This window comes from Pseudopipra pipra, chromosome 3 (assembly GCF_036250125.1).
Source record: "Pseudopipra pipra isolate bDixPip1 chromosome 3, bDixPip1.hap1, whole genome shotgun sequence".
In the NCBI taxonomy this organism is placed as follows: Eukaryota; Metazoa; Chordata; class Aves; order Passeriformes; family Pipridae; genus Pseudopipra; species Pseudopipra pipra.
The window spans coordinates 71765510-71781309 of NC_087551.1; the positions used below are offsets into that span (position 1 = coordinate 71765510).

General features: G+C 35.3%; 1 protein-coding gene across 5 annotated transcripts in view; it reads left to right on the plus strand.

Annotated features, from left to right (window-relative positions):
- The window catches only part of ATG5 (autophagy related 5), a 74978-nt gene that overhangs the window by 39511 nt on the left and 19667 nt on the right, over positions 1 to 15800 (plus strand). For all 5 annotated transcript variants that reach the window (XR_010429322.1, XR_010429323.1, XM_064649859.1 and 2 more), the window contains exon 7: positions 8590 to 8707. Coding sequence is in view for 3 of the 5 variants with exons in the window: in XM_064649859.1 (XP_064505929.1) it covers positions 8590 to 8707 (118 nt within the window). In the remaining 2 variants the exon portion in view is untranslated. The remainder of the gene's footprint in view (positions 1 to 8589; positions 8708 to 15800) is intronic.

Here is a 15800-nt window from a genome sequence, read left to right on the forward strand (position 1 = left end):
AATTTGCAAATGCCTTAATCTTACCAAATGTCATATGCACTCCCTAATTGCAAATTGGTAGTTACTTTTTTAGCAAATTGGTTTTGTATAAAACTCTTCATTAGTTGTCTTTTCTTTGAATTGTCTTATGATAATGAAGTTTGATATAAATAAGTTTATGTAAAGTTTGAATTTAAACTGTGAGATTTGAATTCTTGTGGCTGTATTTCCCGAACCTGTTTTATTAAGATAGTATCATCCTAAATTTGTTAGGGGAAAAAAAAAATTGCACTTTTTTTTTTACCTCAGCTTTGAATGTTAATTCTTAAGAGTATGAAAACATTGCGAGGCTGTGATGAAAACAATGAATGAAGCAGTAATTCAGTTGAGTTAGGACTGTGTGTAATTACTATTAGATCTTGTAATTTAAATGCAGTGCTCTTTATTATATTGCTACCTTTCTTCTGATCATTAAAGCTGATCATTTGACTTCTCCATTTCACTTGGTATAGTCAACACCCAAGTTGGTGAACTGCTTTGCCTGCAGAAAAAAAAAGCAGATATAAAATTTTTTTCTTCAGAGAGATGAGGATTGTCATCTCTTAAAGGTTATTTCTGTGACTGTACAGCATAAGCAGTGCCAGTTGCTTAGTAATAAAGGTAGAACAAAGCCTGGCCTATGATGATGATGCAAAACTCTGCACAGATGAAAGTCACAGAAGTATCTGATTTGTCAATAACAGTATTCCATCTTGTTTATCCTTTGCTTATTTTTAATTAAAATAGGTAAATAAAGCAGGTTAAATTGAGGGTTGCACAAAATTGAGGGTTAGAAAATACAGGATTTTGGAAAGTGCCAAGACTTCTGTTTGCACTTTTTAGAAGACTGAAAGCGAATTCTATACAGGTAAGTGTGGAATGGAACCAACGTATAAGGAATTGGGATATGACACCATGTTCTAGGAATACAATACAAATTAACAAAGAAATATTGGAAATTTAGCTGTCCTTGAATATAGGAGTTCCTTCTAGTTAATCATTACTGTCGAAAACTAAGGATAATTATTGAATTTAGTAGTTTGAAGTAGATTGAAAGTGATGTATGAGGTATTGTACTCTTCACTGCTCCTAAGCAAGCAATATAGTGTTTGCTTATGTGGATGTAAATCCATTTCTAAAGTTGTTTGCTTCATAAGTAGTCAGTACTCCATTTCTTACTTTTATGTGAGGTTTAAGTTTGCATGTGCGCATTAGACATTGCAGCTGTGAAGAGCACTATTGATTTGTTGTCCCTGACACTTCAGATACCTTGATATTTTGCCAATTGCAAATATGAATCCTTTTTTGGGAAGGAAATGTAATACTTTAAGGCCATGCTTTCATTGTCGCTGTCTTTGTCTTTTCAGTGCTCAAAACTGCCTCTGGAAACTGTTTCTTCTGTTTAGTGTCTGTTATTTCTTGCTGTATGACAGTTGCCTTCAGTCTGCTCTGTGTGTCTAGTGTGTTGACTTTCTTCTGCCTCTAGGATCTGTACAATTCACCTGAGATTAAATAATGCAAATTCAGTTGTTCCGAGAATATAGTGCTACTTTACCTGCACAAGAAAATTTAATTGATTTAATGTCACCAGGTGACAGCCAGACTGTGGTTCAGCCATGCCTGTTAGGTATTTGGAGTGTTATTTCTGCAACTTTTTGTATGGAATTGGTAACAGAACTTTTGGCAATACATACTCTTGCTAAAAATGACCCACCAGGTATAACAAGACATTTACAGTGAGACCTATGATAAGGAAAGCAAAGTGATATCCTGGGCTGCTGTAGGATGAGAGTTGCTGGCATGTTGAGGGAACTGATCCTTCCAGTCTACTCAACGCTGGTGAGGTCACACCAGAAGTCCAGTTTTGGGCTGCCCAGCGCAAGAGAGACATGGAACTACAGGAAGGGAGTCCAGCAAAGGGCCTCTAGGGTGATTAAGGGACTGGTGCATCTAATAAGAGAGAACAAAAAGGCTGAGAGACTTGGGACTGTTCGGCTTAGAGAAGAAAAGGTTCAGGGGGATTTCATCAATGTCTATAAATATCTGTCTGAACATCAGGACAGATATTTAACACAGAATTGGTGTGGACAGCATGATGCGTCTTTAGAAACAGTTACAGAAACTGAAGCAGTGTCTTCTCTTCTGAAGTGTTGCAAAGTACTCATCCCATTAAATTTTAAATCATGAATGTGTTAATGGTTGCTTTTTAACTAGGCATATTTTTTCAGGTTAGTAGAACATGTAGGACTTCAACTTTCAAAGCTTTTACATGGTTCTGATTATTCATTGCTCTTACATAAAGGTTTTTCTAAAGGATTGTAAGAAAGCATTCTCTGCCAGTTTACATAATATGGAAAAGGGTGATATTTTGAATGGTTCTTTAATATTTTTAAAGATGAGCAAGTAATGGCCCTCAACAATGTATGGGAGAATTAACTGAAATAGTTGCTGTGTTTCTCTGTAGGTTTATAGTAACACTTAAACTATTCTTAGTTGTGTAGAAAGTTAGGATAGAACTGCAGTTGCTTCATACAGTGTGCTCTGTTCTAAGAAAGGCTTCAAGGAAGACATGATCAAAATGATTCAGTATTATTGTCTAGACTTAACTGTAATAAGCCCTACAATGTAAAATTTTAACCTTGTTCCAGATGTGTTTATAATTCTAGTTGTGTCTTTCATTTGACTGCAGTCTTGCCTAAGATACTAGATAATTTTGGCATTATTACTTGCATCAGTTCTTGTCATGATATTTGCCACATGTTATGGTGGCCATTGTTATGGACTGTTAAAGTTTTCACTGAGAGAACACATCATGTAATTGTCCTTGCTTTTAGAACAGTAACCATTAATGTTCAAAACCCAAAGAATTTCCAGTTTGTGTAATACTGTTAGGAGTGCTTTCAAGAATAACATAATTTTCACTTGATAGTGTGATTCCTTGATATCTGTGATTGATACGATGATTGCCTCCTCATCTAAGAAGTTTTAAAGGTGTATCCAAGTACACATTTGTCATGACCATTCATATGCATACGTGCATGTATTTGTAGAATTATCTTAAGCTTCCATATACTTCTACACTACTAATTTAGGTGACTGCTGTTAGTGTAATTAAATGTATAAAGTGTAGCCTGTTTGTTTAATCTTCTTTTGCTGTTGTTGTGTCAAGCCTCTTAAAAATACTAGAGAGTACAAAGTTCCTGTCCATCACCATAAACACTTTTAATTTCATGAGGAAATCAAAGCTTCCTTCTTATAACATAAATGCAGAAATTCTAACATTAATTTTAGTATGAACTCAAAAAGTGAAAGAATTCATTTTTTTCCATAGGTTACAATCAAGTATCTATTGTAATTTTTGCAACCACTGAACTAGATAATTTATTAGAGGAATTTAAAATGTAATATGGGAAAACCAAGTAATTTGATTTATTATATATGTTGATTTTACAACTTGTTCTGCAACCCAGAGCACATGCTGTCAGTGATTTGATTTTGTGGTAATTCTAGATAGATGTGTTGGGCGTGTTTATGCTCCTTTTTGTCTTATGATTTTTAGTTACATGTTGGACATACAAAACATTACTTAGTTCTTTTATTAAAAAAAATTTAATTGATTTTATTTTATTATGAAATATACTTTTTTCTCTGAAGAGTGATGTTGCAGATAAGCAGTTCAAAATTTTGCATGATGGCAAAAGCAGTGCTTATTCAAAGCACACAAAATCATAACTAGAGCATCTACTTGGAGTTTGCAGAGGCTAATTAAAGAAATACTAGAAACAGTCTTTTTTTTTGGAATGTTGTTCCAGTCCTGACATTTTGAAGAGTAAAGTGAAATAGAAAATTTATCAAAGGTATAGAAAAAAGTGTCTGGGAGAAGCCCTCTATTGCTTGGAAGATTTGAAGAAGAGGAGAAGAGCAGTGATTACAGGATAAAGGAATACCACATTGTTATATTTTATGCCTCTTGTAATAGAAGCTCAAAAAATACTGATAAAATGTGAAAGGTAACATTTCAAGTAGATAAAACGAGATCATTTTTATGTGTGTACTTGTTGGAATCCGAAACTCGGCTATCAGCAGAAAAGGATCAGATAGGATTATGCAGCAGGCCATGGACAGCAGGAGCTGGGAGAAACTCCTTACTCTGAGGAGCTTCATCACAAGACCCATTAATATTTAGCTATGTTTGGTTGTCCTGTCTCTTTCAGCAAGATATGGAAAGACTTTGTGATGATGATGTCAGACGATGTAGAAGCCCTTTTGTTCTCTTCCCCCCCCATGGTCCTCGCTATGGGAAAATATTAACCACTTGCGTAACTGTAGCAGAGAATCGTGTAATCATCTAGTTAGCATAATCCATACCCTGATTAGCATAACCTGTCCTCTTCATTGACATGTCCTGCCTCCAAGACTTTATATTGTGAAGAGTGTATTCAATAAATATTCCAGTTTCTACCCCCAACCTGGGATTGCATAGTTTTATTGACCACTTACATGTACTTTAGCTCGTTCAGCTGAAAATCACCCTTATGGAAGAGACAGAGTTTATTTTAAAAAACCCAAAACCAACCAAACAAAACAACAACAACAAAAACCAAGAACAGCTCCCACCCAGAAACATTGCTTGTGCCTTCTCTACAATTAAGTACTTGGTGATTCTGGTCCAGTATTAAGCAAAAAGGAGTCAAAGGTACCCACCCAGAAACGCCAGCAGAAAAACAGCATTTCAGCACCAGTGGAAGAGCAGTATTTCAGATGGGGATTTGCAGTATCTTGTTTTTGGACAGGCATGGTATTCTGATGGTTCTGTGACTACAGCAATTCATCTTCTTTTCAGCTAGTCGCTTTTACATTGTGCATTGAGATTTTTAATTGAAAACATTTCTACAAAGTAGAAGGCATCTTCTAAAAATATGAAAATATGGTTTTGAGCAAATATTTAATAAAAATTTATTTTCAAGGAGTATTTAATTGTCCTGTTTTTTCTTTTTTTTTTATGAAATAACTTGCATTGTTATGCAAACTTTTATTATTACTTCTAAAGCTTCTTGGTTGAGTTTAAATTGGTTTAAACAAAATGGTTCTATGAAATTAAGAGGGCTTTTTTTAGTGTAAAGTGGTTCATTACAAAATGGCACAGACTATGAACTTGACAAGTTACTGAAAATATGATGGAGTATGTAGGGAAGTCTCAAGTTTTACAGTTTTAGGCTGCCAGCTTATGCACATGTGGGAATTGTAAGAAATTATTTTTTTACTTTGTGTGTTCAATATGTATGTTGACTTTTATTTGTTTGAATACTGAATAGCAGCTGAGTGTTTAGGCAGAAAATGCAAATCCCTTCCTCTAGAAGAAAATACTGGTAACTGTGATTTTTCCAGATTAAAAACTAGCTGTTCGTGAGTTATGTTTTTCATTTTAAGATGCATCCTGTATAAAATATCTGACTAATTAAATTGTGGATTTCATGCAGTGTTTGATGTTCTGTTGATTCTGAAAAGGACCAGGCAGACTGACAACTTTTTTTTTTTCTTCCCCCTTCTCTTGTCAGGATGATGGGGGAAAAAAAGTTAAAATTGTTAGCACAGTATGTAACTGTGTAGCTTGTCTCTAATCCTAGGAGGCTTTACACTGCCTTAAAGGGTGTCTTAAAACTTGCCCTCACCTATATCTCTTGTCAATGCTGCTATACCTGAATAGGTAATTTTAGCCTGTTTTTTTCTCCCTGTGGTGTAAGTTGTTTTCACTGTCACTTTCCTCTCACTGTTATGGTTTAAACTTGGTAAAAAAAAGAGTGAAGTTTTCATTTGTTCTGCAAAGCATGTGATTTGTGGTGCTATGTAATAATGTAGAAAAATGAGAAATTGCAGTTAAGTCCAAGTTTCTAGAAAATATGTTAATTTAGAGATGAATATTTGCTTTCATATAAATTTAATGATTTGATACTAAATTGTGGATATGATCAGTGTAAAATGCACTGCAATTTTTGGGTCAGATGATTGTCTTCATAGGCTCATATATTTGAAGCCATTTCCTTTGTAGATGTCAGCAGTTACTGATTGACTTTCACCTGTTGTATCCTGCAGATGCATCCACAGTCTTTTGAACAGCTCACAGTTACGTGGAGGCTGGATTGCAAAATAAAATCGTTTAAAAAGTGCTATGTTCTGTTGAAGCTATGATAATTTTAGTAGGAAAAACTATGGATACTATATGAATACATGCTTTAGGTCTGATGTAGATTATTTAAAAGCATTATCAGCAGTTATGCAGTGATGTCTTTGTGGGTTAGATTATAGGTAGTACTTTTTTGCATGATTGATTAAGCAAATATTGTAAAAAGCACAACATTATGTAAGCAGTTATTCATGGTGGCTATTCCTTCATGTGTTGTAGTAAATAGAATCATAGACAGTTTGAGTTGGGAGGGACCTTTCAAAGGTCATCTAGTTAAATCCCCCTGCTGTGGTCAGGAACATCTTCCACGAAACCAGGTTGCTCAAAATCGTATCCAGGCTGGCCAGGAACACTTCCAGGGATAGGAATACTAGAGTAGAAAGCTGTAGTCCAGTTAGGCTTATATTCCTACACTTGAAAATGGGTGATGGTAAGATTTTTCTGAAATTTTTTATGCTCCTGTATGACTAAGCTACTTTGGAAAGTTATCCTATAAATATTGTGGATTGTAGGATGGGACTTTTCTTTTGACTCTTTTAATGCAGAAGACATCTGCTGCATGTGAGGGAAGAAGTGTAAGAATGTTGGGGTAATACTGTGCCTGTAGGATTAGATTTGTGAACCACAGTCTTTGTATAAACAACATCTAGTTACTTTTATCATTTTAACATTGATGAAGACCAGTGATTTTTATTTACATTACCACATCTGTGTTGCTTAACACTTAAAATACAAAATTGAATTCATTTTCTGTAATGTTTCATGATAGCAGCTAAGGATATTGTTTTGCAGCAGTCAGCAACTATGTGGGAGACCTGAGAAAATACATCTTTGGCTTTTTTTGGCTTTTCCCTCATATTTTTCCCTCCCTACTATAACTAGGGAAAAAACTGATCATAATTTATTAATAAGAAATGAGACACTGCAGTACACACTTGGGAAATTTTTATCTTAAAAACCTGATGACGATAACAACCTTTGCCTGCATACTTCTGGTGTTTATGTCCACTTCTGCTTCTTCAGATGATAGGCACTTGGGAGCTATGACTAGACTTCTGTGAATACCTCATTATTTTTAAAAATTAAACTTGATACCAAATTGTTTTGGCTATAACAGTGTTTTAAGGGAGTTGCCTTTTTTTGTTTGGTTGGTTTGGGGGTTTTTGTTTGTTTGATTTTTGATTTTGGGGGTTTTTTTTTAGTGTTTTGGAAGTACATTTCTTCAGTGTAATGTGCTAGAGTTCACTTCTCAAGTGTGGATCTATCTGAGGTGGATCCTGCTTGGCTGTGTGCATGCCATGATTTTTCAAATCTTCAGACATTTCATTAGCACTGTTTGTATCCAGATTTTGCTACCCTGAGGACACAGAGAAGCATCATCCCAATTTTAAAAAGGGAAACAAGGACAACCCAGGGAACTACAGTGCCCAGCAAGATCATGGAGCAGATCCTTCTGGAAACTATGCTAAAGCATATGAGGAATAAGGCATTCAGGTTGTTTAGCCTGGAGAAGAGAAGGCTCTGGAGAGACCTCACAGCAGCCTTCTAGTACCTAAAGGGACCTACAAGAGAGCTGGAGAATGACCTTTTACAAGGACATGTGGTGACTGGACAAGGGGGAATGGCTTTAAACTGAAGGATCCATAGGTGAAATCATTCTGAATTCCTTTGCATATCTGCAGCAGAAGTGGGGCATATATGTTCTATACGTATGACTAGTTCTTTAAATAGGCAGGTTGTCTGTCAAAGCACAATACTTTTTTTCTTTTGTTTCTTAAATTGTACTGTTTCTTGCAGCTGAAATAGTTTGAAATTTTTGACATAAAATCTTCTGGAAAAAAGTTCACCTGTCTTGATGTCTTAAGGGTACTTGTTTGCCATTGAAAATGCCTAATGTTCTTCTAAAAGAAGGAAGATAGACTGTTGCAGAAGATATTGGATATTTGTTACAGTATTGCTTTGACTTGGCAAAACATAGATGTATGTTGAATTCCTAAGTTTGTGCTTACTGCTTGTTTTAATTAAATAAAGAATTTATTAAAATGTTTTGTTCAAACAGATCATATTTCCATAACAGAAGGTTTGGTGATTTTTTAATGTAAAAAAAATAATAATTAACATTTTTATCTCCATGACATTGTCTATAAATCATCTTCACACTTTTTTCTGAGGTGACAGCTTACTTGCAATTGTTAATAAACAAAACCTCCCCTGCATTTCATGATATGAATGAAATGCAAGGTGGGGGGGCGGAATGGGGAAATTCCAGATGTTTATTTTCCTGCAGTCTTTCGTTCTGTCCTATCTTCTACCTGTCTCAAATAGTAATACTACATATTTGCACGGTCCTTAAATTGTTGTTTTTGTTAATTTCGTTATTAAAACAGGCAACAACAGAGAGACCTTTTATACAGAAGCTGTTTCGACCAATTGCTTCAGGAGGGCAGTTGCATACTTTGGGAGACCTGCTAAAAGATGTGTGTCCTAGTGCTGTCACCCCTGAAGGTACTGCAGAAATAACTTTTGTCCACTAAGATATTTTTGTGTGTTGATTTATTGTTTCTTTTGGTGTGGTTTTATTTTTTAATAGGGGTATTTTGAAGGTAGAACTAATCCTCAGTACTAGAGTTTCAGATTTCACTCCTTCCTGGCTCTTTATTGTGCCCTGCATCACCTGCACTGTTTTGACTGAGTCCTTAGCCACTCCTGAAAAATTAATCTCTAGGAGTTTCATTTTAAAATTCATCTACTTCTTTGCCATCATGCTGTTTTTAATAAAAACACTCATATGTATTTTCTGCACTTTAAAAAAAATTTCTTAAGCATCAGCAGAAATTTTGTTACCTTTAATTTTATATTGCAAAAACTTTTCATATGTGAAACTCCAAAACTGATAGAAATTGAAGATGTTTTCAGAATGCCTTTTTCCCTGTTGAAGTCCAGCCTTTTAAAATGTACCAGAAAGAAATTGTTACAAGTATATAATACTGTATGTATGATTACTAAGTAGTATTGTGTGACAAGATAACAATTAGTTCATGTAGCATTATATAATTTCATACAATAGGATTTGTTGATCAGGACTTATTCAGAAAACAAGCATTTCTGAATGTTATTTTAGCCTCAAGGATTACAACTACTGGAACTCTGATACAATTTTTAGGTGGGATGAATGTAAAAGTAATGTACTCTGCAAATTAAGATCAAAGTTTTTTAATGTGAAAGGTTTTTCATCTGGTTCTTGCTATTGTCTTACAAGTACCTGTAAATTAGTAGCTTCTTTTTTCTTTCAGTCAATAAATCACAGTGTCTTTTGAGAAATGTATGATATTCTAGAGAAGATCTTGGCACAGAATTTACTGGTGTAGTATCAGTGTCTTTTGAGTGAAGCACTGAATTTGAAACCAGAGTAAAAATCTGCAAGATATTTTTGCACACAGAAGTTGGGTAATTCAAAATCAAACAGTTGTCATGGATTTCTCTAAGTATCCCAATCTTAGAAAGTGACTGAAATCTCAAACTGTGTTTTTACCCTGTTTAATACTTGTTAACACATGGGAATAATTTCCAAAAATAACAAGCTAAGAAAAATATGAAATGTTGCTAACCATGCATATTTTATTTTATTTTTCATAAAGCTACTATAAATTTTGGTGCATTGTTTTAGATAGTGCTTTTAGCTAACTGTCCAAAGGGTAAAGGAAGATACAAATAGATACTTGAATATTAGCACAGTCAAGTTTAACCATCTTCAAAGTACTTAACTGTCAGTGTCCTACAGACAGTAATGAAAAGGTACAGAGTGAGTTTAAAAAAAAATGAATGAGAAGGATGGATGCATTTTAACTTGGAAAGCAGTAAAAAGAACAAATTAAATGAAAGAATCTCAAAAAGCATTTATACAAAAGTTATTCCAGTATATAGTTGTTGATAATTTTTACAAAAAGGATTTGCCAAAGCTGCAGGTGTCAAATGTGCTAGGTACTGCCTTTATTAAAAGTCTGAATGTAATGCAATTCTATCTGAGTAGCAGTGATTGTGCTTCCCATCAGCAGGCCTTCTCTTCAGAAGTTGACAAAACTGCCAACCTTTAATAGCAGAACAGAAATATGCTGTGCTAATTGCTTGTTTCATCTTTGTTAAAGACTTGAAAAACTTAGAAGGAGCGATTAAAAATTTGGTGGGTTTCCTTGTATGGAAATATGCTTGTCTGCTCCTGTATGCATCTGCCCAGTTTCTACTGAGACACTTACAAACTTAAGAATGTAATAAATTTGATCCCTCACATGGGTGTGAGCTATCTAGAATTCCACAGATTTTCTCCTGTAATACAGCTTTGTATTGTAGCATTGGTCGGTTGTTCCTCTTGTACTCTGAGTGTTCTCCTCTTCTGGTATGTAACAGAAGGAAATCTAGCTGAGCTAAATACAAAAAACCTTGAGGAGTTATGGGGGTAGACTGATACGTAGAGGCAGCAGACCGGTGGAGCAAACTGACTGAACAAGTAATTTGGAAGAAAATGACAGATCTGGGAGTCATTAAATGTGGTGGGGAGAGCGACTGTAAACAATGTGACAGGATGAAAGAGATTGGGGCAAAAGCCAAAACCTGACGTAATAAATGCAAACACCTGGACAGAGTAAGTGGGATGGGAGATGATAAAAGGATGAGGGAGAAACAGAAACAATGCTTGTGGAACATACATAGATTGTGCAAGGCATCTGTGAAAGAACAGGGAGTAGAAATCCTGCTGGACAAGTGATTTGGAGAAGGGATTTGGAGGAACAAGTTGAATCAGAAGTTAAAAAGAAAGACAGTTTGTGCTGGCAGAACGACAAACTGCAGGTGAATGGGTGGTCAGGTGGAGCTGGAGATGGTAAGATAAAGGACTGAGCAAAACCTGTTCAGGATTTCTGTATTCCTGTACCCCAGACAGGAATACAAAGTAGAAAGTTAGGCATGGCAACATGGAAAAAAACCAAAAAACCAAAAAAAACCATGAAAAGCAAAAAGAGAAGCAGAATTAGAACAAAATGATAGGGATGACGTGGAAAGGTTCAGACTTAGTGGAAAGTGACCTGAAAAGATAGATGTCCATGACAGCAGTGATTCTTACTGCTGAGGACCATGCACACAAAGACAGTCCAAAGAGGTGTGAAGGGCAGTGCTGGTTTAGACTTGACTGCTTGAATTCATCATACTCTGTTCACTGATTATTCAGCTTAGCCAGTAAGTGAATTTGATTATTCTCTTGCTTGGCTTAATCCACTCATTCATTATTCAGATGTAATATGTACCATATTAAATGTTCATGCTCTAATATAGCTTTGAACTATTAAAAAACCAACTAACCCACCAGACTACATAGTGCCACTTTTGAGTTTTGCCTGTAGAAACGTTAGCAGCCATAATGAGGGCATTCTTCTCCCTTTTCCAGCAAGTAAACTAAACTGGGACTACTGAACCACAGCATATCTGTGCTACTTAAGTCTCCATTCAATCAACTAATTTTCTTTCTGATGCTGAATCACAGAGTTTAACAACCTTCATCTGTCAATAGATGTTCCATCAGTTCAAAATACAGAGGAGATATGGCTGTAGGAGGGTTTAATTTGCAAGCACTTTTTCAAACCTAAGATACTATGCATAAATGTTTTCTTTCTAAAGTAGTTGTCTCCATTTGAAGTTGAATACTTGAAATTTACCAGGTGTTAGAGCTATAGACTTCCTGGACAATCTTAATTTCTTTATACATGCACACTGATCATTATTCAGCTTATAGTCACTCTCTACCTCTCATCTCCCTTTGTCTTCTGTGAGACTTTTGTCTTCCTGTCCAGGCTGGGCATGTTTTAATGTCAGGTCTGTGTAGTAAAAAATCATAGTCTTGATTCTTGAAAGGATGAATGGAGAATAAATGTGCTTCAGGAAGTATTGTAGTTTTGGCAACTGAATACTGCACCTTTGGGAATTGAATTCAGTTCTTTTTGCCACGGCGAATTAATTCATATGTGATATTAGGCAAGCTGAGTGTTACAAAATCACCCATTTTATAGAGCAGCATCAGAAAAATCCAGTGATGAACATGAGTGTTCTGTCCCAGCCTCTAAAAAATTAATACATCTCACTATAATATCTCTTTGACTTGAATGTGTGATCTATGATAATACAGTCTCTTTCTACAGAAAACTTGTTAAAATGGTTTCAGAAAGAAAAATAGTTTGTGTTCAGACATTAAAAATAGTCCTCTTGGGACCTTTTTTGCTGTCTTCTAATTTTTGTTCTTGTAAACTTCAATGTTTTATCTTAATCTTCACTTTATTCTGACCAAGGCATTAAAATACTGTAACAAAACAGAATACATTATGAAAAGTATATTAGAAAATTATGGAAAACTTTTTTACATCTGAATTTTCAGACTTCATTCAGTGTTATCAAAGTTTAGATCTACTCAATTTTTCTGAACAAAGGGGAAGAAAAGTAGTCTCTTATCAAAGATATGCTTAAAGACATAATAGGTACTGGAAAAGCAAGTTGTTTTCTGTCTTTCTACTCTTCAAAGTAATTTAGATTTTTTTTCAAACTGTTTATAACCTTCCTCTTTAGTGAATTAAATAATGATGACATCAGCTGCATCTTTTTGTCAGTGCAATGCAATCAGTATGAGCTTCTTTCTTTCTGTTTTTCTCCATCTGTTGAATTATTTTTTTTCCTTTTTCCTCTATGGTTTTCTCTTTTCCGATGACTTTTCATTCAACTGGAAGCTTCATGGTAATTGTGGTGGTCGCTTGTCTATGGTGACATCCGTAACTGAGCTTTGTGCCGTGGGAACACAGAGGATATATGGTTTTCAGACTCAGCATTTGTAGCCATATATGTAAGCTGTTCCTGCTGCCAGATTCTTAAGGACCACCACAAGAAGAGGGAGGAAAGGGTTTCAAGAACCACCCACAGTGTCTATATGCCTTTGCTTTAGGAAACATGGATATAATTAAGTCTCCCTTTTAGCTCTGCTGAGAAAAATATTTCAATGAAAAAAATGTATTTATATATATGTGGATTGAATATATGCATTGATTACCAACTGTTGAAAACACGGTGTGAAGAACATTTTCAGAAGGAGAACAGGTGGAATAGTGACACTAGAAGATTGATCATGAAAATGGTCTTTGTAAAATACTGTGTCAATATTATTTTGGACTGTTACAGACTGTGGGTAACTGTTTAGAATACTGTGTTTTATTTAAATTAGCTTATGAAACTATTTATTCAAGGCTTTTATTGTTTGTTGAAGTGCTGTAAAAAATAAAAACTTGAGCATCCCCTACTTCCCTGTGTCTCCCCAAACTGATCCTTTATTCGGTTATATATATTTTTTTCTGGTTAACTCATGCTGTACAGTGTTCACCATTCTGGGTTGCTAAATAGTTTTATCTTCTTAAGCTGTTAATCAGAGCAAAATTGATGGATAGAAGTTTAAGGCTTTTTGTCATGGGCATTGTTATACCAAAGGAAAGAGTGGCTTCTACTTAGAGTAGACTGGAAGGAGTGTTAGCTTTACCTTCTCTTGTCCTTAATCACTGCAGTGGAGTTGGAGCAGAGAGTATAGCAGTTTGGAACCCAGTTGTCAAAATGTATATCAAGCATTTTATACGTTAGTAGTAGTGCTCAGAAAGTGTGAAGAAAAGCAGTACTTGGAATAGAACAAGCACTGAGAGGCCAGTATAGTTCTTACAACTTTTGGCAGTTACATTAATTAACTGTAAAAGATACTCTGTTTTTTCTAAAGCAGCAAGGAGAATGTGTCTGTTAGTAGCAAACACAGAATCAGAGGAATGGCTTGGGTTGGAAGGGACCTTAGAGACTATCTAGTTCAACCTCCCTGTGTTGGGCAGCGACACCTTCCATTAGACAGGTTGTTCAAGGCCCCATCCAACCTGGCTTTGAACACTTCCAGGAATGGGGCATCCACAGCTTCTCTGGGCAACCTGTGCTGCTGTCTCACCACCTACTGAGTAAAGAATTTACTCCTAATATTGGATCTAAACCTGTCCTCTTTCAGTTTAAAGTGACTCCCCTTTGTCCTATCACTTGACATGCCCTTGTATAAAGTCCCTCTTCAGCTCTCCTGTAGGCCTGCTTTAGGTACTGGAAACATCTTTAAGAATAATACAATGTTCAGAGAACCTTCAGAGAAGATGCTATTTTTTTCACCTTATAGTACTACTACTGCAGTACTGTACAGTACTTCCCCCTGGAAGACTAGGTTACAGCTGATCTAATATAACACTCTAATTTTCTGTCTAAGTGAGTATTTAGACAGCAAATGTGTTAAATCAGATGTTTTCTCATTAGCTGAATAGTTTTTCTTTGGTAGCTGTGGTACCAAATGGTACCTATTTAGCTGCTTCACAGGCGACACTTATGATTATGTGCCAACACAAATAGTAAGACCAGGTCATCACAGAAAGAATATCACCTTGCATTTAATATTGATACATTGCTTCAGTTTTTTTCTTTGTTCTTATCCTCCTGTGTTGACATGAAGTTTGGGAAGCAGTGAAGTCCTTCTTGTCATGTTGAATAAATACTAAAATAATTTTGAAACACATACTAATCTAGTAATCACTGTCTCTATATTGTAGCCTGCTGTAATCAATCTTTAAGGCATGTTTTTTTTTGTTTTAGTTACTGCATTAATAAATTGTATTTTATCAGTTACACAGCAGTTCATAAATTAAAGACCCCTCAGCCCAAAATATTACTATAGGTAAACCTATGTTGTATATTAGTACATTTTTTATTTACTGTATTTCCATAATTATTGTTTACTTCAGTTCGTCTAAAGGCTGCATAAAATTGAAATGAAATTTGGGAGTTCTGTGGTTGTATAGATATACTTAGCTTGCTATTCATGGACTATTATTCCTGACCTAGAGTTGCAGGAAACTCTTACTGGAAGATGTGCAATTTCATTTCAGTTTTCAGTCTTTTAAGGTAAAACTTTGCAAGTTCTGTACTTTGAACATAGTAAACTGTGTTTACTTCTTAGATGTGATGATATTCTCTTGAGGGGGTGGGAGAGTGCTGTGTACTTGTTTTTTATGCTTGCTTTTGCCTAGTTGTTCATACTTAAATCCATGGCAAAGTGGTCATTTAGGTTCAGGGCAATGTTTCATTATTTCTGATCCTGATCACAGTATTAGGGAAGAGGGGCACTTATTTTTTAGTTCTCTTTTCAACTTGTGTTGACCCATCTTGTTTTCTTTCATGTCAGTGTCTCTTTTCCTGCTCATGTTCATTCAATATGTATTCTAGGAATAGCTGACTCTTACTGTCCTTTGTCACTCTTTTAGTATCTGCTTTTACATCCTTTAAAATTGTCTATTCTCCTTCTTTGAATGAGCTCACCCTAATTTATATAACTAATTTTGTAGTTTTTGAGACCTTAGCTGATTTCCTAACAGGAATAGATCTAGTTCTTCGGGGAAGTAATGAGTCGTTGTCATTTCTGCTTTAGTTTTTTCTTCTTGTTTTCCAGCTTTTTGTCCTGTGGTGTTCTATTATCTATACTTCTACTTCAGTTTCCTTGAGTTTT